Below are 23728 nucleotides of genomic sequence, written 5' to 3'. Positions count from 1 at the left end.
TAGTAGACTGGAGATCCTGCGAGTTAGGTTCAAAGAGATCAAACAAAGTTATGAATGATGGTTCAACATTGTCGAACAAATCAACCCATTCTCGTGATGATGATAATGTTCATAAATCGAGGTAAAGCATTAACGCTTTTTGATGGGTCAATAAAACTTAAAGCTTTTTAATGATTTGCTAAGTCTGGCGGGATATCACCAGATAGTGTGTCTATAGGATTACACATTTAGAAATCACCTATGTGAGTGTGAAGTGCAAGCCGCTTCAAGGGGAATGAAAGTAAAGGCTCATTCTCTAAGCACTCATGAAACCAGACGGTGTTCATTGATTGTGTGACTTATGTTGTCTAGGTATACAACAAAGCTCGACGGTTCAAAGATATCAAATCTACTGATTGACCAAGTATATCTGATATAAGTTCACTACGAAAATTTCAAAGGGAAACCTACTTATTCAGATGCAATTAATTCTTGCATGTAAAATGCGCACGTGTCCGTGCATTCCTTTATTTTATAGCCATTTCTCATTCATGTGGGAGATTGTTGGGCTTTAAGTTTGGTGTAGCTTAATTTTAAGCTTAGTGTAGCTTAAAGAGGGTGAATGAGAAATGGAGGGAAAATGAAATATTTGAGTTTCCCTCCTTGGCAAACGGACATTATCCAATATTGGAGGAAGAAAAGAATTTCGATGGGTATATATACAATTGCTCTCTTCTATCTCTTAAAGAGTTAAGAAGAAGGCAAGCCTCGCGTCGTAGTCGTCGTCGCTCGCTCAGCTCGGGTTCGGCTTCGGCTTCGGATTCGGTTTCGGATTCGGATTCGGATTTGGTCAAAGATCAATTAATTGATTGATTAATCTTTTTGGACAAAATTCCTTTCAATTATTTAATTAATTAACGAAAATTCAATCTGAAATAACACATGCCTTCTTCGGAGTAAAGAACCTAGGAGTACTTGTTGTATTTTCAATAAACAAATTGAGGTTAATATGATCAATCTCATTATTAATAAATATTAAAAGGTGAGTTTCTTAATATATATATATAATCAAAAAAAAATCAATTAAAGTGGATCAGGGGTATAAATCATTCTCAAAGAAACTGTGCGTAAAAACAATTTTTATGCCAATTGAGAAACAGACATCTTTAAATTAAAGTTTAAAGTGACTCAGAAAATTGGTTAAACTAAATTAATAACAATACTAAATATAATTCTAGTAATTTGTTATTCATTAATTATGACTCTATCAACTACTATAATAGCAAGTGCCTGATTCTAACAATCTCACAATATGTAGATAAATCATATCTGTATTTGAATAATTGCTGAGTTAGATTCCTCATCACTACTAATTAAAACATTTAAATTCTTTTTTTTTTCTCACCTATATAAACACATCAAGAAATCAGTAGTATACCAAGCATAAACCATTTTCTTCCTTTTCCTCTATTATTATTCCTTCAAATTATTTTAATAATGTTGATGAATAACTCATTCATCATTTTGATAGCTATAATTTTGACACTATTTTTAGATAAATTTCACAAGCCAATTAAAGCTTTTTCAAACCCTAGTTATGTTTATACAGATGGAACTCATTTTGCATTAGAAGGAAAGCCATTTTATTTAAATGGTTTTAATTCTTATTGGCTAATGTATATGGCTTCTGATCCATCAACAAGAAATAAGGTTACAACAACATTTCAACAAGCTTCTAAATATGGTATGAATGTTGCTAGAACTTGGGCTTTTACTGATGGCGGTTCTAGACCCTTACAGTCTTCGCCTGGTGTTTACAACGAGCAAATGTTTGAGGTTAGTATTTGATTTTCGGAAAATGACACTGTATAGCCGCTATTAACTCACTCTCTATCTCTCTCTATACATACATACATATATATATATATATATATATATGAAAATACCTCGACAAAGAGGGATCTCCGAGATCCGAGGGAGATATGTCTTTTGTAGGTGATGGAAAAGTGTAGTTAATTCACTATAAATAGACTGAACACCGTAGTAGGAGCTACATCTCTCAAGGATTGACTCAAAGGTAGCCATACTTATCTTACGATATAAGTGGACTACCTGCGATATCGAAAACCATGAGAGATAAAGTAGAACCGGTCAGCCTTGGCATCATGACGTCGAATCATCTTTCGATGAAACGAAGGTATGATGCGAGGAAATGTGTGTGTACATATATATATATGATGCGGCTACCGAATATAAATAGTTTCGGCCACGTGCTAAAATTGATTTTTGCCATTTGATTTTCTTTTTGTTCTTTTGCTTTCTTTTCAATTGCGCTAAGTATTTGATTTTGGGGAATGATACTGTGTAGTCGCTCTCAACATAGTAATCGAATAATATGTATTTTTTTGTGTGTGTGCGTATGTGTGTGCATATATATATATATGTGCGCGCGCGTTATACAAAAAAATATATAATTTTTATATACTTTTATTGTTACTGGTGTAAATAGTTTCGGCGGCGTACTTTTTGTCCTTTGATTTTCTCTTCGTTTTTTGGCTTTCTTTTCACGTGCGCTAAGTTTAAAACCAAATCCGACGAAAAAGAATGGAAAGAAATTATTTGAGATTTTTATTTTATATTTTTTAACCAAGAGAAATTCATGAATCGTGAATTCGTGATATATAAAAATTGAATCTGAAAAAGAATCAGAAGAGATTCGCTTGAAGGATTTTTATGCTCAAAATTGAATTTAATATGCAGGCAGACCTTCTTTCGGGATTTTTTTTCCTTATAGAATTGGTTTTTAAAGATTTAGAACTTTTTTTTTAATCCTTTGCCATATTCAACTTTTTTTTAATTCATTTATCTTTAAAAAATGAGTGATTTAACGGTGAAAAAGAAGTGTGTAATTATATCATTAGATAATGCTTTCCTGATTTTGATTATTGTTATATGCTTTTAATCGCATATTTTAATTTTATTCTGAAAACTCATATCTAATAGAATCTCATTTATTCAGCAGAAATTAGAAACTCTCTCCTAAATCTGATTCTACTTCTATCATTTTATTCATTATGATAATCAAAATTAAAGGAATCAAAGCAATTTATTAATTTTATTCTCATCCCAATTATTTCCTTTATGAGCTTCATTATTACTAGAATTACTACGCGCTTCTATTGAAAATTAAATAAATAATAAAGTAGAGATCTCAAGTTAAGTATTGGATATAATCCTACACTAAAAGTAAAAAAGTCTTTTAAGATGAAATGTGAAGTTGCTCTCTCGACAAAATTGGAATAAGTTGAACCAAAAAATCTCGATTCAAGATAAATTCACGATTAAGTGGTATTTCTATAGAAGATATTTCTAGTGTTTCGAAATTAATTAATCGGTAAAAATATATGCATTTGATGTTGCGCTTTCTTTTACTCGATTTTTGTGTTATATTTCCTTTTTTGATATATTTTTTTTATTTATTTTATTTATTTTTGTTTATCAGGGATTGGATTTTGTGATATCAGAAGCCCAAAAATATGGAATTCACTTGATTCTTGGATTAGTTAACAACTACACCCTTGCACGCACACTCACTATATCTATATACGTATAAGGATGTGGTCTCACACATTAATAAAACTATTGAAGTCTCGTAAAAGCAGGTCGGCTCCAATGATAGATTTGTCTTCAAAAAAATCTCGATCTCGGTAGAAACGAACGTATGATATTATTGTACTTCTGACATATTCAGAAAATCAAATTTTTATTAAATATTAAGAGAAACTTTCAAATTATTATTATTATTATTTGGTAAATAAGAATTTTATTACCAAGTAACGATATTTACAACTCATCTAACTATTACAAAATTTGTCTAGCATATCACCAACTGGACATGAAGCCCCAGTAAGATGATATCTAGCCTTTGCATCTCCTATCCGTCATCAACTTCTATTACTATTCTATTCTAGCTAATTTTCGGGTATCAGTTCAAAGTAGTTAGCACCTTCTCTAGATAACCTTGCTGCCCTTATATGCACTTCCTGGATAATAAGCTTGATTAACGATATTATTATTATTATTATTATTATTATTATTATTATTATTATTATTATTATTATTATTATTATTATTATTAGCATAACCCCTATGCAAAAATGACATGTATAAACCGAGAAATGGTCCCATTTTTAATTATGATCTCAATATCTATCTTTTATGGAATAAAATGTAGTAATTAATATGGTTCTTATTGCTATTTACTATGATTTATTTTTATACTTTTTTTTCTTAATGATATATCTATATATTTTTACTTATATTGTTTTTGCAGGTTGTGCTTACAAGAGTGAACACAATAACCAAAGTGGCATATAAAGATGATCCAACAATTCTTGCATGGGAACTAATGAATGAGGCTCGTTGCCCATCTGACCTCTCTGGAAAAACTATTCAGGTCTTTTCTCCTTCTTAACCTCACAAAAAATTTGAACTAATTAAAAATATAAATAAATATTAATATGATCAAAAGTGGAATTATGATTTGAAGCATATAGGTTCGAGATTCCGTTTGAGTTACTAGGTCCCAAATTATAATTCTGGCCCGTAAGGGTTAGCTGAGTTGGTTGGTTGATTGATTTCCCATATGAGGGACATAGAATCGATTTTCCTCACCAGTTGCCTACTCAGTCAGAGCTCGTTGCATCGGGCTTGTCCAGAGCGGTTACATCTTGTGTGTGATTTGCGAGCTATTACACAGTGAGCAGGGTACCCTGTGTGCACCCGAAGGATAACAACTGCAGATTTCCCTGGGAATTTTCCAAAAACTAAAATGAATGCACCTTTGATCACCGGTAATTGTACGTCATTACTTATTTGAGATGTTTTTTTCCTTCCAAAGTGAAATAATCACTCTTCTAGCTTATTGCGCTCAATCTACATCCTACATAACTCGATGTTGCTTTTCTTCTTAGACACAGAAGATTTTTGCTCTCGTTTTGCGGGTTTTCCACTTCGTATTGTCTATTAATTTTACTATTTTCTATGAAGTATTAAATAACATTCTTTTTTTCTCGGAATTATATTTTTGCAGAACTGGATCACAGAAATGGCAGCATATCTTAAATCAATAGATAAAAATCATCTCTTAGAGATTGGTCTTGAAGGATTTTATGGGGATAACAAGAAGCAGTACAACCCTAATAATCTGGAACCTGGGACTAATTTCATCTCCAACAATCAAATTTGGGAAATTGATTTTACCACAATCCATATCTATCCTGATCAATGGTAATCTCTAATCCCCTTTTTTCATGCATATATATTATAAATTACAATATATGACCGGTGTAAATTCATATAATCGAGGTTGAAATGTAATTATTATTGTCAATTTTTAAAAAATATTATTTTTGCTTTTGTCAATCGAACATATTAACAATTTGGCTAAGGTTATTTATATATGGATTTAACGAATATTTACGCTATCAGTATGATTTAACTTATTGTAGCAAGGACATGATTTATATTTCTAGGTTATTATTGATCCTCTATTTGTGGATTGTATCCTTTAGTTTTCTTTTATTGTATAAAGTCAATTTATAAAAGTTAAACTCTTTAAATTTTTGTATCTTATTTAAACGGAGAAGGCTCCTGAGTTGTACTCCATTTTTCTCAAACATTTTTATTTTATCTCCTTTTTTTTTGGGGAAACTCAATGAGATCAATTTAAATTTTAAAAGTCAAATCATGAATAAAAAATATGATTCATTTTTAAATTCAACATCCATTGATTTTGACTTTCGAGACTACATAAAAGACCAGTTGTTTAGCAATTTATCTTTTCAAAGGTATAACTACAAACTATAATTGCTCTAAAAAATAATAGCCGAGAAATAAATAAATATATATATATATATATATATATATATATATATATATATATATATATATATATATATATATATATATATATATATATATATATATATATATATATATTTATATATATATATTAATATATAATGTACATATTTTATACATAACCAATATATTGTATATTTAGCTAGCGAATTTAATTATTAACTTGCCCTAGTTTGTACCCTTAATCGGGCTCTGTCGATTCTGGACCAGTTCGGCTACTAACAATCCCAGTGCTTAAATTTAAAATAGCTAACGGATATATAATGTATGTATAATTCATGTATAATATATGTATAATTATTGTATAATTTATATATATTAGCTATAAAAAAATAAACAATAAATTCGACCAGCTATTTGAATAAAAATCCCTAACCTTTTGGATTGTTGGCTACCTGGGGCATTTGCATCTAACCCGCTTTTTGTGTCGCGTTTTAACTTGTGCCCGCTTTGCAAAAAAAAATTGCAAACGTACCCGTTTTTTCGCATAACTTCAGCATGCGGGGCTGAAATAGCAAAGGTAATCACGCAAAACTTCAGCATTCTAGTAGTCGGGCCTGAAGTTCAGCTCTAAAGCTGAAGTTTTTATTTGTAACTGGCAAACTTCAGCTCTAGATCTGAAGTTTTTGTTTTTGTAACTGGCGAGCTGAAGTTTTTGTTTTGTAACTGGCGAACTTCAGCTCTAGAGCTGAAGTTTTTATTTTTGTAATGATAATGCAATGTGGAGAGAAAATCAAGAATGTGAAAAATAAATCATTTATCTACTTGCACCCGTATTTAGGGATTTGTAAGTTTCTGCAGCAGCCATGTTCCTCTCAAGGCAGATCAAAATGTTGTATTAACTATTTTATTATTTTCTTATAATATTAAATTACAGAATATATATTTGCTTGCACTTGCTCATCAGGATTAGACACAGTAGAAACAAAGCTAGAAGTACCCAACACTTTCGTCGATATAAAGTTGTCAAACTGTCACACTGCATTAATAATGGTATTGTTATCGGTAGAAGGAAAGTCAAAATCTTGAAAAAAACTAAAGAAATTTGAAGGATAATCCTTCGGAGTGGGAAATGGGAACGGAATTTAAAAAGAAGAAAAAGAAGGAGAAGAAGAAGAAGAAGAAGAAAAGGAAGGAGGAGAAAGGGGCTGAAGTTATTTAAAAAATGGGTACAAGTTAAAAGTTTTAAAAAATATATATAGATTAAATGGGAGCGACCAAATAGGGAGCCCCGTGCAATTTTTACTGTCATTTCCACTTCATCCAACCTGTCAGTTTTGTATTTTGCTCGAGTTTGTACCCTTAACCGGGCTTTGTCAATTTTGGACCGGTTCAGTTACTAACCTTTTGGACTGCAGGCTACAACCAGGTACAAGCCCAGAGGACCAAGATAAATGGGCTTCACAATGGATCCAAGCCCATATAGATGATTCCAAATTATTAAAAAAGCCTCTACTTATTGCAGAATTTGGCAAATCTTCAAGTACCCCAGGGTATAATGTTACAATGAGAGACAATTATTTTGGGAAAATATATGGAACAATTTTTAATTGTGCCAAATATGGAGGCCCATGTGGTGGTGGGCTTTTTTGGCAACTTTTGGCCCAAGATATGGATAATTTTGGTGATAGTTATGCTGTGGTCTTGCAACTCAGCCCATCAACTGATAGAGTTATAGCTTTACAATCTCTAAGGCTCTCTAAACTATTAGAATATAAAAATAGATTTTAATTGTAATAATGTTTTTATTTCATTTCAAGTATTATTGTAATTTATATAGCTTTGACCATCTTGATCAAAGATAGCTTTATAATCTCTATATTATTTTAGACTTAAAAAAAATTATCTCGTGCTAATATGTGACTTTTAGATGTGTGAATGACATGTTATGTTTGACATATATTCTTTCTGTTTTATTTTATATGATAGTATTTGAACGAGGAAAATGTTTAAAAAAGATAGAATTATGGTACAAACAAAAGTAACTTTAGAATTTTAGTCTTGAACAAGTTATAAGAAGCAAGGTATCAAGGGTAAAGTGAGAAGTTTAAAATTAAAAAAAAACTCACAGAAAGGTTTCAAGTTTTATAGAACAGACTAAAAGAAAAAAAAATACTATATGAAAAGAAATATAAGTACAGTAGTATGTCTTTTTTTTTGTTTACAGAAGTAGTATCAAAGTATGTGACTAACATACAATGTTGAGTTGAAACAATGGCGACACACACACACATGTAACATATACGATTAAATGGTGTGGTTGGGTGGTTGAAATTCATCCACCTTTAATCAGGTGTCTCGAGTTCAGATTCTGGGAATAAAGAATTTCTTGCTAGGGAGCAATTTCACCCTATAATAACCTATTCGATGCGAATCTGAATTAGTCGACTAGTGAATATTGGCACCAGTGTTTTGGGGTCCAATCATATACATATATGTGCACAAAAGGCCAGTATAGACAAAGTTGGATATAGCTAACACTGTAGTGAGCAGGGACGGAAGTAGGCTTTAAGCTTACCAGTTCGGCAGAATCTAATAGTTGTGGCAAAAATATTGCTATGTTTGAGAAATTCGTTAAATATGTATAAAATTTTGATTCAGGATCCTATTACTATTACTTAGAGGTCTCTGTCGTAAAATCCAGAATTCATAAAATTTAAATTCTTGATCCGTTTCTAGTAATGAGCCTCCTCACATCTTCCTTGCTTGATGTCAAAAGTTTGTTGCTTTTCTTTCGTATCACTATTCTACAGTTGCTCCGTGAACTCTTGTCAGTCTTAAAATGTCGAGTAAATAAAGATTATCTTTACTTATATTCATTTTGAGTTTGTCTGAATTGATGTTAATTAATTTAGTATTTAAGAATATCAATTACTTCCTCCGGTCTACTTTAATTATTTTTTTTTTTTTTTGTGCTTCACAATATTTAGTTTTTCAGATGTCAAGCAGTAATTAATTTTGTTTTCCAAAGTTACCCTTGGAGTAAAGAGCCTAGGAGTATTTATTATATTTCCAATGAACAAATTAACGTTAATATGGTCAATTTTATTATTAGTTAATGTTAAAAGATAGATTTCTTAATATGTGTGAAAACAGCCAAAAAAATCAATTAAAGTGGACCGAAGGAAGGATAAATTATGAACTAAACTTTAATAGTCGAATAAAGGGTCAAGCTGCATAAACTTAAATAGGTGTCTAGACTATATATAGTTTCTTAACCATAAATCAAGGCAGTTCCTATAGAATTGCACTTTGACATGATTACCACCTTGTTAATTAATGATTCAACCTAATGCTTGATAAATTACTTATTCTGCAAACTTGGATAAAAATTACGTAAAAAGTTTACTTATATATAATAGCATGTGACTTGTTATTGAGCACATGTGACAAATATTGGAAAAAGCAATATAGTAAATCGAACTTTTCAATAACTCCTATTAAATTAATTAGTTCGCATAATTTGATCATTTATTCTCGGAAGATGCATGTGAGAATTGACATGAACTATATCCACATTATTTTGCAAATTATATATGGTTAAAAAGTTTTTATATCAAAATTACAAAATATAGACATCTTTCTCACTCTTTTTTTTTTTTTCTTTCCTTCTGCTTCTAACAAATCGAACTGTGGTGATGAAGAAAGTGATAAGAAGATCCAGAAGAGTAATTAGGGTGACAAAAGTAGGGAAAACAAGGATTGTGGTGGAGTGGTAAGTAATCCTTCATCATTAACTAGAGGTCTCGGCTTCGAGTCTGGGTATGGAATCGTCTTTGTTGGGGGGCTTTACCCTCCTAAGGGTAATCGATGTGAACCATAGGGTTTAGAAGCAGCTGCTTTTAGTCATTCCCAACGTTTAGATTGAGTAGACATCAATCGATGTGAACCATAGGGTTTAGAAGCAACTGCTTTTAGTCATTCCCAACGTTTAGATTGAGTAGACATCAAAGGGGAGAGAAGACGATAGTCTGCACCAGCCAAGCGTTGTATAACATACATTGAAATGCTGTATTTACCCACTAACCGATACAAGACAAGAGTCGATCGACAGTATTTTTGTACTTGATTTTTTCATTTGCTTTTCACTAGTAGGACAATGTGATACTTAGGTACCTCATCAGGAGGGCAAATAAAACTTTCAAAGGTTACCAATATTAGCAGCAACTTGTGACTAGAAGGGTCAGTTGCTTCCCTTGTGACTAGAAGGGTCTTTCTCACTGGGCGAGTAGATCCTCATCATTCTATGCAAATGTGACCTTAACGGCCTCATTTCAAGCAATTATTCGCTTCAAGATGTACGACAAGACCTTCATTCTCTCTCTCTCTCAGAGCACAACTGTATAACATAGACTTGAACACGAGTCTAAAATATATGCATATCTATCCCTCACATGTATGCACCCACGTCCGGGGGGGGGGGTTGATGAACAATGATCCATAGAGACAAAAAATACATGACCAAAACAACAGAGATTGGAGAGTCAGTCGGCCACTGTCTATTTCCTTTAACTGTGAAATATGCTAAGATACATTACACCTAATTGATCTCATTTACATCTATCCAAATTATTATGAAAACTGATACAAGCTTGAAGAACTCTAGAAATGAAGTTACCATTACAACAAACGAACATGGACTGGAAATAGTGCAACAAAATCTAAGCTGGGATTGGTAACGGCCCGCCACCGCGGAAATCCTTTGAAGCCAGCAGCTTTTCAGGAAGAAGTTCTCATTTACAAATGTCACCAAGAATTTTCAGAACGGTACTAGAAGAAAGTTGGTGTTACTTGTTACTCCCGGGGACGGGCAAGCCAGAGAGAGCTAAGTGCTCGAAGTCGAGAGAAATAATCACTAATGGCAAGAAGAGCACGAGCTGATTGGCGAGTTGTCAATACGCGATGCATTTGCTGCAGTGTCTGTTGTCGTAGGTTATCAGCCTGACATTTAAAACTTTACAGGTCAGTCTTTTGTATGCGAGGGAAAACTTCCAACATGTACTCAAAACAACAACTACGGATCAATACCAACCAAGTTGGGGCAGCTATATGAATTTTCACCGATCAAGTCGCTCCATTTAAGCTCATCTCAAACCAATACTTTACAAAAATAAAAATAAAAATAAAAAGCAATAGAATTTCAGTATATTTTCTAACGGCACCAACATGTACTCAAACATGCAGATAAACATTTGCATAAATGGCAGCTTATGCATGCAATTTACCATCCAACCCAACTAAACTGCTGCATTTCAAAACATAAATGTTATGGAGAGCATCTCTAAGGCAATGCAAGGTTATACAACATAAAACAGATCTTCTTTTCTTTCTGGAATTTGTCACCTACCTAGCAAAGTTTGCAAACCTCACTTGGTCTTAACCTTTTCAACCATAACTATTAGCACCATGCTAATAATAGTGCAGTTTTCCAATTGGTATGCCCAGTGCTGAGTTGTCTCTGATTTGTCACTATAAAATCAAGAGTAGAAAAGGGCGAGAAGTTCTGAAACTTTATACTAAGGAAAACACGGTCGATCAAATATGATGCCCGAAAACCCCTCATACATCCTCTCTATCTTCGGCACATGCAAAAAAAAAACACAAGGACCAAAAATCTTCAGCAACTTGGGAGCATCTTTTAGGTAAGAAACACAGCCAAGCAACTATAAGAGAGAGAGAACTACAGTTGCTTTAACTCCATTCTTTGTTTCCTACTTATTCTCATCAGGAAAACAATATCAAAACATAGAAGAAAAAAAGGAAAAAAAAAATGATGGAAACGAATAAGTAGATCAATATTGTTTTTACACAAAACGAAGCTAGGATGAAAGTTTTACCCTCAATAAAGTCCCAAGGCACTATGTGCCATTCAGTAAGCTATTAATGATCTCAAAGAAGTGCAAATAACAAGGTCTGACGGCAAATACTTCAGACCACTACTTTAAAATACCAACACAAGACACCTCTACCTCAACTAGGTACCTATTTTGAACTCATCCACGAGTATACTTATGCAACCTCTAAAGATTATTTGTTGCATAAATGATACAAGAGAAGTCACAAGGCATGAAATGGAGATAATTGACATCGCCATGAGAAGAACTGAAGAAAGACACGCTAAAAAGGAGAACTTTCCACCAGATAGAGCATGTATCTCTCAAATAATACATGTAATCCTGAATCTTGTATCCCCATATCTGGCATACAACTATATCACTTGATTTTTAGTAACTCGTATGATGACTGGGAAATAAAGGTCCTAACAAGCACCTAGAAATTTCCTCCATTAACACAAGGTAGTGATAGGTGGATAACGAGGCATGACAAAAAGGTCTCAAGTTGTTATTATCATGATAAGGTCCAGATGGTTCTATATGCTAATGGAACTACACCGAATCTTCTCGACTGAGAGAAGATAATTAATGCAATTAAAAGGTACAATAAATGCAACCATCATCTCTACAAGGTAGAGTTAAGGTCTGCATACACACTACCATGTTATGTTGTTGTTGTTGCTGTTAATAAATGCAACCATCATCAAAGTTAAGATCGTCACAATATAATACAAAATAATACCCATGCTCGGCTATGATAATTAATGTACTATCTAAATCAAGCGGTGCAATAAATGCACCACACTCAATCCTTTATTACCTTCACATATATTGTCGTATTTTTGTATTCCACATCTAAGAATAGGTGTATCTTGCAACTCAATTATATCAAGTTAGTTACCAATTTAAAAACACAAATCCTCCCTCCGTTCCCTTTTACTAGCTCCTTATACCAAAAATAAATCTTCCTTTTACTTGTCCGTTTTAGCAAATCAAGAGAGTTTTTCTTACAATATTACCCTTGTTTTTAAGAACCCTCACTTCCTAAGTTTATTGAAGTTACAACTTTAATAACCATTTTACAAGGATAATTTAGTAAAACAAATCCCTAATAAATGATTTCTTAAGAGAAGTGCCAAGTAAATAGAGAACTAGTAAAAGGGAACGAAGGGAGTAATTTACTCGTTTCTTTCTCCTCCCTCAAGATTTACACATAGTATCAAAGACTCTACGGCCTTATTTGAGATGTATCAGAGCCTCTATAAAGACATAAATTGCTTCTGCGCTCCAAGGGCAGCCTTACGTCACCTTTTGGTCTACGTTGTTCATTTTGTAAATATACGGTGATAGCTCAGACAACAACACAACCGTTTTTTGAAATGGTTATTTTGGTGGGCATCTCTCTTCCTTGTTTTGGCCACCATTCAGGCAACTTCGGTCCCTCAATTTTTGTCGTCCAGCAACACATTTTCTATCAGCATTTTGTCAGCTACTACACTAGGCAGGCTCATGTCACCATCTAGTGAGATGTCTTCAGTCATTGCCACCTAAACATCCAGCGACATGTTGCCGTCTGATAGCACATTTTTAATCAGCAATTCAACAGCGCCATGTAGAGATCAAACAACAAGTCTTCAGTCAGCACCTCGTCGTTGTCCAATAACATTTTTCCAAGCAGCACGCGTCAGTGCCACGTCACCATCAGTAACATGTTTTCAGTTAATAGTCAGTTATCACCACTTCACCATCCAGCAACATATTTCCAGTCAGCGTTTCATTAGCGCAGTATTGTTTTCTAGTGACAAGTGTCTCTAATTAATATCATGTCAATGCCACATCTCCCTCTACCAACAGTTTTCGATTAGGGTCAGGTCATTGTACATTGACACATTTGCAGTTAGAGCGACGTCGTTGTCCACGGACACATTACTCTCCACTCAGCACCCAATCTATGCTACATGTTTCAAATTCAGCTCCTTGTCGCATCCAACGACCATGTTTCAAATTCAGCTCCTTGTCGCATCCGGCAACCTGTTATTATTCAACCAAAACCAGGTCGTCGTTGAGCAACATTTCATAATACATTCAGCACCAGGTGCCATACCGTGAGACGCTGTCATCCATTCATCAGTGCCATGTCATCAAACAATATCTTTACTGCATGCCCAACATGAATTCCCAGTTTTTGATTTGCAAAGTGTCCTCACCATCTTGAGTTTAACAGGGCATGTTAAAGGACAAGAATTCCCAGTTTTTATTTGCAAGTAATGGTTGGTGTCGTAATGATAAATACGGTCATGTCAGGCAATACATGCACTACTATCATAACAAATGTAGTCAACTAGTCTATGCTACATGTTTCAAATTCAGCTCCTTGTCGCATCCAACGACCATGTTTCAAATTCAGCTCCTTGTCGCATCCGACAACCTGTTATTATTCAACCAAAACCAGGTCGTCGTCAAGCAACATTCATAATACATTCAGCACCAGGTGCCATCCAATGAGACGCTGTCATCCATTCATCAGTGCCATCTCATCAAACAATAATCTTTCCTGCATGCCCAACATGAATTCCCAGTTTTTGATTTGCAAAGTGTCCTCACCATCTTGAGTTTAACAGGGCATGTTAAAGGACAAGAATTCCCAGTTTTTATTTGCAAGTAATGGTTGGTGTCGTAATGATAAATACGGTCATGTGATGTCAGGCAATACATGCACTACTATCATAATAAATGTAGTCAACTAGTATAATAAATGCACGATACTTAATCCTTTAATAATTTCACATATATTTCTGTATTTTCTAAAGTATTTTTATACATACAAAGTTGTATCGTGTAACGCATTTATATTACCCCATATATCCCATTTCATATGGCTCTCTTTCTTTTGTTAATGTATTCCAAAAGAATGACAGGTTTAAATTTAAAAACTTTTTTAACTTTAAATTTATCATTTTATCCTTAATTGGCATGCTATGATTGGAAGGTAGTAGGTGCATCATTCATTAAATGTAAATCCGCTCTGGTCATAAAGACCGATAATCGGGGGTATACTCAGTCAGTTGTCATTAATATCATTTTGGTATAAAAGCTTTTTTATTTAAGAAAACAGCCAAACCGATAATCAGACCGAAATTACTTCAGTTCATTAATTAAGTTTTCCTCTCTCATTTGATTCTATTGAATAAAATTAGAAAATAAATAGGAAAGGAAATGTCAAATGATTTAGCAAGTGTGCCTATCAATTAGATAAGTTAGTGAAAACACATAGCTCATTTTGATATATTTTTTCTAGATTAAATAGTTTGCCTTTATAATATTTTCATTTTTATGCGTGTAATCTTTATCTGTGTATTATATTTCAGAAACTCCCTGAAGACAGTTAACCAGTGCGAGGCTATTGTTTGTTCATGCATTTGCTGCTGCTAGTATATGTGTACATCTTGAAGATATTTACGGGTATATATCAAGTTTTTCTCGAAGTCTCCAGGTGCTCGTGCACCCTCGCCGGACAACGTAGGTCCGCCTTAGAGTTTTGGTATGTGCCAAACGCCTCGTTTTTCTTAAACTCCGTGCCCAATCAAACACCGCCATATAAAATGAAATGGTGAGAGTAAGTTAGTTACTAAATTATGAAAAACATAACTAGTTCTCACCATCTCCTCCCAAGATTACAAAAAAATGAATTCTCTTTGTTACAATGTCAACAAGCAGAGATGTCAAATTTATGCTTTTTCCCGCATTCAACAACAATGACAAAACAGAATACGACACTTTGGTGATAGATCATGTCCAAGAGGGATGTTGGTTGGCAGGAATCCTTTGGGGTGGAATAGACAAGTATGATGCAGTAAAAGGTTTATTTTAATGGACTTCAAATATGAATCTCTCTTGAGGAACCCGGAAATTCTCCCCGTCTCATTTTATAATACACGAGTCATCTTATGTGACACGCTTTCCTTTTTATTATGTCCCAAAAAGAATGGTACCTTTCTATATTTAGAAACAATTTTAACTTTAATTTTCTCATTTTACCCTTAGAGATCATTTGGTTTGAATACAGGTTATACTGGGATAAGTTATCCTGGTATTGTTTTTTATCCACTGTTGGCTAACCAAACAAAGTATTAAGGTGGTATTAGATTTTTATCTCAACACTATTTCTACTTATACCTCATACCAAGCGACCCCTTAATGATTATATTATACCCACGCAAATGTCTATGGCATGTTTTTTACCAGAAGTTTCAATATTTTTCTGTCTTTCTTAAACTCTGTATCCGATCAAACACTAACAACAAACCCAGTGCAATTCCACAGGTGGGTTCTGGGGAGTGTAGTGTATACGCAGAACTTATCCTAACCTTGTGAAGATATTCAATCAAACAGCATCACAAAAAAAAAAAAAAAATAGGATGGAGCCGAGGAAATATGACACTTTTCAATACATATCAATGACAAATCTGAGGCTTTTAGGAGAGCATCAGATAACCAAGTCTATTTTTTCCAATAAATACACACAAGTAAAGCATTAAGCACCTGGCGAATGAAGCCCTCAAGTGTTCCCAGCTTCCCCATTGCCATCGCCATTTGACCCATGTAATTGGCAACATTCCCCGAGGAGCCTGAAGGTCCAAGAGACCCTGCCAAGGTCTCAGCCAATGACTGCTGTAATGCCTCCATTCCCTGGGATAAAGCATCTTCAGCCTGTTGCGATGACTCTTGCAAGTTGTTGATTGCTAACAGTTGTTGTTCAGTTAAAGGCTCTAACTGATTAATGAGAAGCTGCAACAATGGAAAAGGAAATTAAAAGGGTTTTTTTTTTTTCATTTTAGTGCCGTGGCCGAAAATAATTACAGGTGGCAGCCCAAATATACAAAACATATAATTTTATATGTATATTTATGTATAGTTATGTATATTTATACTTAATATACAAAACATATATATTTGCCGGCTATTATTTTTTAGGCGGCCCAAAAATGTAATTATCCCAATTAAAAACTAGCAGGAGGTATTGAGTTAATGAGAGCAAAGGAAGCACAAAATAACCTGCCTTTTAAACACCTCTAACCCTTGGAAAGAGAAATAAAGGGAGCAAGCAAAGATTTTAGACATCTAAAGCTAAGAGTAATAAAAATGAATTGTAACCAAAATGAGAGAGAAAATAACAGTGGAGGAAGAGGTATAACTACAGCAAAGATTATTATGAGAACATAGAAATTCAGGAGTTATCCCGTCTAAAACCAAGAACTTCTGTCTAGATAAGTATAGACAAGTCCTTCATCAAGAATGTGGCTCTAACTAAGGTCAGAAGTCTGACTTGTCCTTTATTATTATTACTCCCTCCGTCCCAAAAAGAATGATACTTATTGGATCTCGAGAGTCAAACTTCTTAATTTTGACCGCATCGGACATAGAATCTTGAAGTTTTTCGAAATAAAATTTACATATTTGGAAACTACAAGTACTATGTCACAATAATTAACAATTCAAAATATCTAAAAGGCGTATAAAAAAGTCGTGGTCAAAGAACAACTCGTTAGACTCTCGAAATACGAAAAGTGTTGTCCTTTTTGAGACAGAAGGAGTATTATTTTATGAGAAAGATAGAAAGATTTATCCTTTATTATTCATAGTGAAGGTACACAATAGTAAGATTTTCATATGAAAGATTAAGCTGACTTACCACGTTGAATTCTAAAAGAAATCACCTCAATATTGGTGAACTCCTTTTTGAATGTGGATAACCACCAATTGTCCTGAACATCTAAACCCATTCCCTTTTTTTTTTCTTTCCTTAATTCCATTGGGGAGGCCGGGGTTGGGATTTCTCAAGCAGTGCTGTCACTTCTTGGAATGGAAGAAAAAGGCTCTCACCTTGAGAAGTTCTGATGAACGGAATCCACCCAACCACAAGAAGCATCTTTCTGCAGGAGTTTTCCACATGCCTGACAATATATGAAAAACATCAGCCTTTGCAGCATCACCTTTAATCCTGAATATGTCATCATAGTGCGCCAAGATGCCATCCACGATTATACGCAGTTCGCCATCACCAGCATGAGAACTTACAGCTCCCCTAAGCTCAGTAATACGCCGGTTGTGCTCTTCCAGCCACCGTGCATATTCTACATCAAACGCCAAAGCTCCTAAAATAGCAAATGTTAATATTACTTACTAGCTACATACAAAATCAATTATAGTCCAAATATATTGATCAAAAGAAAAGAACCAAAAGGGCATTTCATTAATCACAGAGTAGTTTGGGTCTGTTAATATGATCCCACCCCGCACAATTTCATTCCAATATTGGAAAAATAATGTCTTTCAAAGAAAATTAGGGTACTATAAAACAGAAGACTCCTTTTTTCACACTTATCCCTACAGCTACACAGAAGTCTCTACCAAACTAACAAGGTTCCTGGCAAATATTGGATTTAATGCAAGTATAACAGCAACTACACCTTAATCCCAACTAGTTATATCGACTATATAGATCCTGTGCTTCCACTGGGTTCTTCTCTTAGTTATGTCCACATCAATTCTAAGGTATGTCATCCCTTTTACCATCTTCAATTATTATAGTGTTGCACCTGCGGACCGGTGCATTTGAAGGTTTATGTTGGCCAAAGAATCTCAGGCTTGGAAGTAGCAACTGTTTGAAAAGTTGGAGTTTTTTCACCGTTTTGCAAAGCAAATAAGCTTACCATTTCCAGTCTTTGACTGTGATTGATCTCCTGAACTTGAAATAAATATGCCCTGCAGATGAAGAACAAAGCTTATCAAAAATGTTTATCATCTCAAATGATACTAGCCAACAACTACATAGGTTACTAGCAGTTCTAGAGCAAGACGAAGTTACTAGCAGTTCTAGAGCAAGACGAAATAAATGAGGAAAAATAATTGCGTTGAACAAACCTGTTGCCGAGCTCGTTGAAGCTCCTGCTCTAGCTGTGTCAGCTTCATTCTACTACTCTCTAACTGTTGAACATATGCCTAGACCACCAAAAAACCAAACATAACAAATACTGTCTTTCTTTTCTTTTGGTAATTAAAGAGCTTTATTTACCAAGGAAAAATATGTACAAGAAACATAACAAATACTTGGTGTAAGTGAAAGTAAAAGTATATGCCCTGCAACTTTAAACCCCATAAGAATGACAGCGGAGTGAAGTTAGACAGAATTTTGGTGACAGTTCAGATGTATAGGCTCAACCATGCAAGAGAATGGCATGATGGATAAAGATGTGAAATGGATAAGGTAGGAAGATGCATAACAAAGTGAAAGACAAAGTACTACAGAATGTTTGTAAGACCAGCAATGCTATATCACAATGAAAGCTGCACCTTTAAGGTCCGATATATCCACAAGATCAGTTACAAAAAAGAGAATGTTAAGACGGCAGTACAATGACCACATCCAAACAGAAGGTACAAGTACAACAAATACTGGATAATAAGAGAAAAGGCACCTAAGATAGCTTGATTGTGTTCTACACAGATGCAAATACCGTTCCACTAGTGCAATGATTACAAGGTGCTAAAAACGAACAAAATTGACCTAAAATCATATGAAGCAAAGTTGTCTCAAAAGATCTTCAGTCTTTTGATATCAATGTAGACTTGGTCAAAAACAAAACAAAATATAAGCAAAGTGTGATGCCCCATCCCATTATTTACTTGTATGCATCACTTGTTAGTACTATTACTAGGAAGGATATGCATACTTATGAGATGGTATGATTATGGATGTGTTTCACCGCAAGGGAATGATGAAAATCCGTTCAGACTCACGTTGCTAATGTTTTGGTTGAGAACGAAATGAATTGGGGTAAATTTTTGGTGTGGAAATGAAAACTGAACAACAGCGCTATTTCGAAGCAATTTTTGCTGTTTTATTACACCAGTGTAGATCCGAAGTGACTAAAACACTAAAATGTTATTCATTTTGTACTGCAGCATGTAACACCCCAAAATTACTAAACTAATATTTGCATTTTCAATTGACCATATCTTTATAGTGAGGATAAATTGTACTTCACACTTTTTGAACTTGAATTTTCACGTTATTGGAAAGTTGCTTATTTGGCTAGCGATAAGAATCCCTATTTTATATCAGGTATTGGGTATTAAGTTATAGAAATTATCTTATTAGATTCAAGTTATTAAGTATTTTGTGGTACAGATATTGGGACGTCATGGTGTAGTTATGCAGAATACTCTTACTATTATTTTCTTAAATTAATTACGAAATAGAATGGCTTACTCAGTTTGCTAGCATTAGTGTTAGTATGATATCCTTTTATTCATAAATTGCTATTACTACCTAGAGTTTAACTAGCATTAGGAAAGTTGTTTATTCTTGTTCAATATCCGTACCACAAAATACTTTATGAATTGACTCTAATAAGATTATTTCTATAACTTATTGCCCAATACCCGATATAAAATAGGGAATCTTATCGCTAATCAAATAAGCAACTTTCCAATAACGTGAAAATTCAAGTTCAAGAAGTCTGAAGTAAAATTTATCCTCACTATAAAGATATGGTCAATTGAAAATGCAAATATTACTTTAGTAATTTTGGGTTGTTAGACGGCAAGACCCATAATTGTTTTCTCAGATACTTTGGTGCTTTTTGAAATGCGAATAAATATACTTCTAATAGAAAAGAAGAAAACTTTGGAGTAACTTATTTGCAGGTCAAATCTTAATTACAAAAGGATGAGAGCAATGCAACTGTAAGAGGATTCACCTTTTTCCTTAGACGACTCTTTCGTGCAGCTTCACGATTCTGAGCAAGCCTGCGAAGCGTCTGCACAAGAAAAGTTCAACATCAGTAGGATACTTTTTCTTTTCCAATCATGTTTTTTTTATCAAACTATAAATGCACATAATGAATGGTTCGAACCTTTTGATCTCTTGGTTTGTCACTTCCATCAGAAGTCACGCTGGCCACTGGTTGAGAGTTCATAAACTGCACCAAGAATGATGAATATCAATTTCATTAAGAATTTTAAGTACAAACTAGCATGGTACAGCAAGATTCTGGAAAGTTATGGAGTAATTTGCTAGCTTGAAATCAAATTTGTGTATTCTTTTCCAATATCTGTGAACTTAAAATTAGAATCAGGGTTGCTCTTTTTTTCTCAAAACAGGAATAGAAATAATGTTTCAAGTCATTTTAGAGCATAGGGAGATGAGATAATAGAATATAACAGAAGAAAAAATCCATATTAACTTGATTTACTTGTCAAGAAAAAAGCATAAAAATTATTTACATTTCTTTGAAAAAGATAGCTACTTGATTTTCCAAATGGGAACTAAACTTTGAATGAAGATAACCAAAATTCATCAACCAAAATACCATGCAGTTAAGAGATTATGTTAAGTCCAGAAAAGCTATAGCTGAAATTTGAAAACAATAAATAAAATAAGAAAGTAAAGACAGATTTCAGAATTAACTGGTTTACCCTCAAGTTTTTATCATCTGTATCAGCATCTGTTGACGTGCTAGGACTGATCTCTGCCATCATGAAGTGTTACCAACTTTGCAGATGATCACTGGGAACTTAGATTAACTCTCTCTGTAAAAGCACAGAATTAGAACACGGCGCCAATGCATATAGATGAAATTAAGTTGACAACTGTACACAGATATTGTGCAATCATATCAAAATGCAGAAGGAACTCCACCTATTCAGTGAGCTTTGCAAAGTGTACTAGTAGCGACTCCAGATAAGAGAAAATTAAGGACGAGTATTGAAATGTAGCAATTCGCTGAATATTTAACTTTAACAAAGAGAAAGCACATCTATCTCCTACTTAATACTAAGCTTCAGCCCCACTAACATTGGCCATTAGATTTCATGCATCAAAAGTTAAATCACAGGTTACTTTCTCTTCTGTATTTTTTTTTTCCTTTTTCTTTTTTTAATTTTTTCACATTGCCAACTGTAGCTTGAGGGCTTGAGCAGCAGTACACAATCTAAAATAGAAACGACGACCTTTAGGCTATAGTCGAAGTTGGTTATATGAATCCTCTATGTCTATTCTCCTATAGTGCGCCCAAGGGTGTAGTCTGCGGTTAATGCAGTGGGTCCCACTAAGAGTTAATTTCTTCTCATCTATCTAAACATTGATGGTCAATCATAAGATACTTGTGCTGATGGGAGGTTGCAATACCCGGTGGAATAGTCCAAGTGTGCAATATGGCCCAGATAATACCGTTATTAAAAAAATTGTCTATTCTCCGACAGTTTAGACCGATTTCATTCCAATACTCAATAGTTTTTCTTTCCAGACAAATCAGGAAATCCTTCTTTTTTAAAGTAGCAGAGCTACAGTTTCACATCAAGAAAATAAATTAAATTGCTCAACAGTTATCAAATCCTAGACACACTTAACATCTAAGCTTATATGATCAAGAATCATTTGCATCTCATATATAATATAGGGCTTTTAACACATTTGGTCAGTCCGCCAAAAATAATTACAACTGCTAGACAAATATACAAAAAAATATACTCCCTCCGTTTCAATTTATGTGAACATATTTCTTATTTAGTCCATGCCAAAAAGAATGATCATATTCCATATTTGAAAATAATTTATTTTTATGTTATAATTTATAGCCATACAAAATATATGAGCATTATTTTACACCACAAGTTCAAAAGTTTTTCTTTTTTTTTAACTCCGTGTCCAGTCAAATAGTTCATATAAATAGTACTGATTATATATAAAATATGTATACGATATATTATTATATAAACAATATACATTCACCCGCTATTATTTTGAGTAATATATACTAATATAAAAATATATTAATTCATCAGCTATTATTTTGAGGGGCGGCTTAGTTTCCCCAATAATAAAACCCAAATCAAATCTTCTCCCCCCACCCCACATCCAACAAATAAATTCAAATTTGCTAATCAAATCCTCAGAAAAAACAATATTTTCACCTTCCTCCTCAAAAAAAAAACACAGACAGCCTTCTAGCTAGTACATGGTAACTGAAGAGAAACAGAATTAAGCGACTTACAGATTAATAAACGAATGACTTCAACAAAAAACCAAAGTTGGAGGAAAAAGATTCGGTGTTTTACTTCTGTTCTTGTTTTTGAACGCCTTATTCTGTTGCTTCTTCTTCTTCTTCTTCTTCTTCTTCTTCTTCTTCTTCTTCTTCTTCTTCAGAGTTCAGTAAATGAGTGAAATCAATTGAAGTTCTTTATTCAGCAAAACAACAAACAAAAATGGGGATATTGATGAGTTGGTGTGACGTTCACTCCTTTGTCAGCTCTCTCTCTCTCTCTCTCTTACAAAGCCAATTTTGACTTCTTTTGGTCTGAGTGATTCTTCTATCTTTCTTGTTTCCTTTTTTTAACTTTTTATAACACCTTTAACTGGCATTTAAACATAAATTTAGTTGAAATTTAAAAAATAAAATTAAAATTGTGTTGAAAAATAGTTTTTGACATGCATTTTATTTGAAAAAAAATAAAGTTTTGTTAGAGGAAGAAAAAATTTCATCCAATAATTGGCTCAAACCAGTTTTTGGAACTTAAAAAAGAACTTATTCAAATTTTTTTCAAAAACTAATCAAATTTTATGAATAAATAATATTTTAATTTTTCCTTGAAAAAGATAACTGAAATCTATGTTCAAACGTGAGGGGGAACCTTGGGAAAATTTGTCTGAGCGACCTATAGGTCATGGGTTCGAGCCGCGGAATCGGTTATTAATGTTTGAATCAGGGTAGGGTATTTATATCACACCTCCCAGAGGCGGAGCTAGCTTTATATGTGCGGGTTCGACCGAACCCAGTCATTTTCGCTTAAACACTATATTTATACTAAGAAATTCATTAAATATGTACAAATATTTAATTGTGAACACAGTAACAAAGACGATCTATCGGTTCCGAGATAAATTCAGAATCCATAAACTTTAAATTCTGGCTCCGCCTCTGATACCTCCT

General features: G+C 33.7%; 2 protein-coding genes across 5 annotated transcripts; one reads left to right on the top strand and one right to left on the bottom strand.

The window, feature by feature from the left end:
* The first annotated feature begins 1482 nt into the window (after positions 1 to 1482).
* On the top strand, positions 1483 to 7632 carry LOC104248867 (mannan endo-1,4-beta-mannosidase 4-like). Its single transcript, XM_009805218.1, has 5 exons — positions 1483 to 1815; positions 3482 to 3586; positions 4313 to 4435; positions 5072 to 5268; positions 7260 to 7632. Exons 1-5 carry the CDS (start codon positions 1483 to 1485, stop codon positions 7630 to 7632), a joined length of 1131 nt encoding a protein of 376 aa, XP_009803520.1.
* Positions 7633 to 10377: 2745 nt separating this feature from the next.
* On the bottom strand, positions 10378 to 23111 carry LOC104248865 (transcription factor TGA2.2-like). 4 transcript variants are annotated; one of them, XR_011402200.1, is made up of 10 exons: positions 22793 to 23111; positions 21216 to 21329; positions 20654 to 20719; positions 20498 to 20557; positions 18660 to 18737; positions 18449 to 18500; positions 17619 to 17890; positions 16278 to 16523; positions 11249 to 11477; positions 10658 to 10842 (listed from the first exon to the last, which is right to left on the bottom strand). XR_011402200.1 is itself a non-coding variant. In XM_009805217.2 (10 exons), exons 2-9 carry the CDS (start codon positions 21276 to 21278, stop codon positions 10966 to 10968), a joined length of 873 nt encoding a protein of 290 aa, XP_009803519.1. In that variant the 5' UTR covers positions 21279 to 21329; positions 22793 to 23111; the 3' UTR covers positions 10658 to 10842; positions 10934 to 10965. The 4 variants fall into 4 exon arrangements, 3 of the variants coding, with proteins under 3 accessions (XP_009803516.1, XP_009803517.1, XP_009803519.1); XM_009805217.2 differs by lacking the exon at positions 11249 to 11477 and adding an exon at positions 10934 to 11001; XM_009805214.2 differs by lacking the exon at positions 11249 to 11477 and having other exon boundaries at positions 10378 to 10842.
* Between the last annotated feature and the right edge of the window lie 617 nt (positions 23112 to 23728).

This window comes from Nicotiana sylvestris, chromosome 9 (assembly GCF_000393655.2).
Source record: "Nicotiana sylvestris chromosome 9, ASM39365v2, whole genome shotgun sequence".
NCBI lineage: Eukaryota > Viridiplantae > Streptophyta > Magnoliopsida > Solanales > Solanaceae > Nicotiana > Nicotiana sylvestris.
Note: the sequence above shows the minus strand (reverse complement) of the source record. Positions and strands in the feature narration are given on the sequence as shown.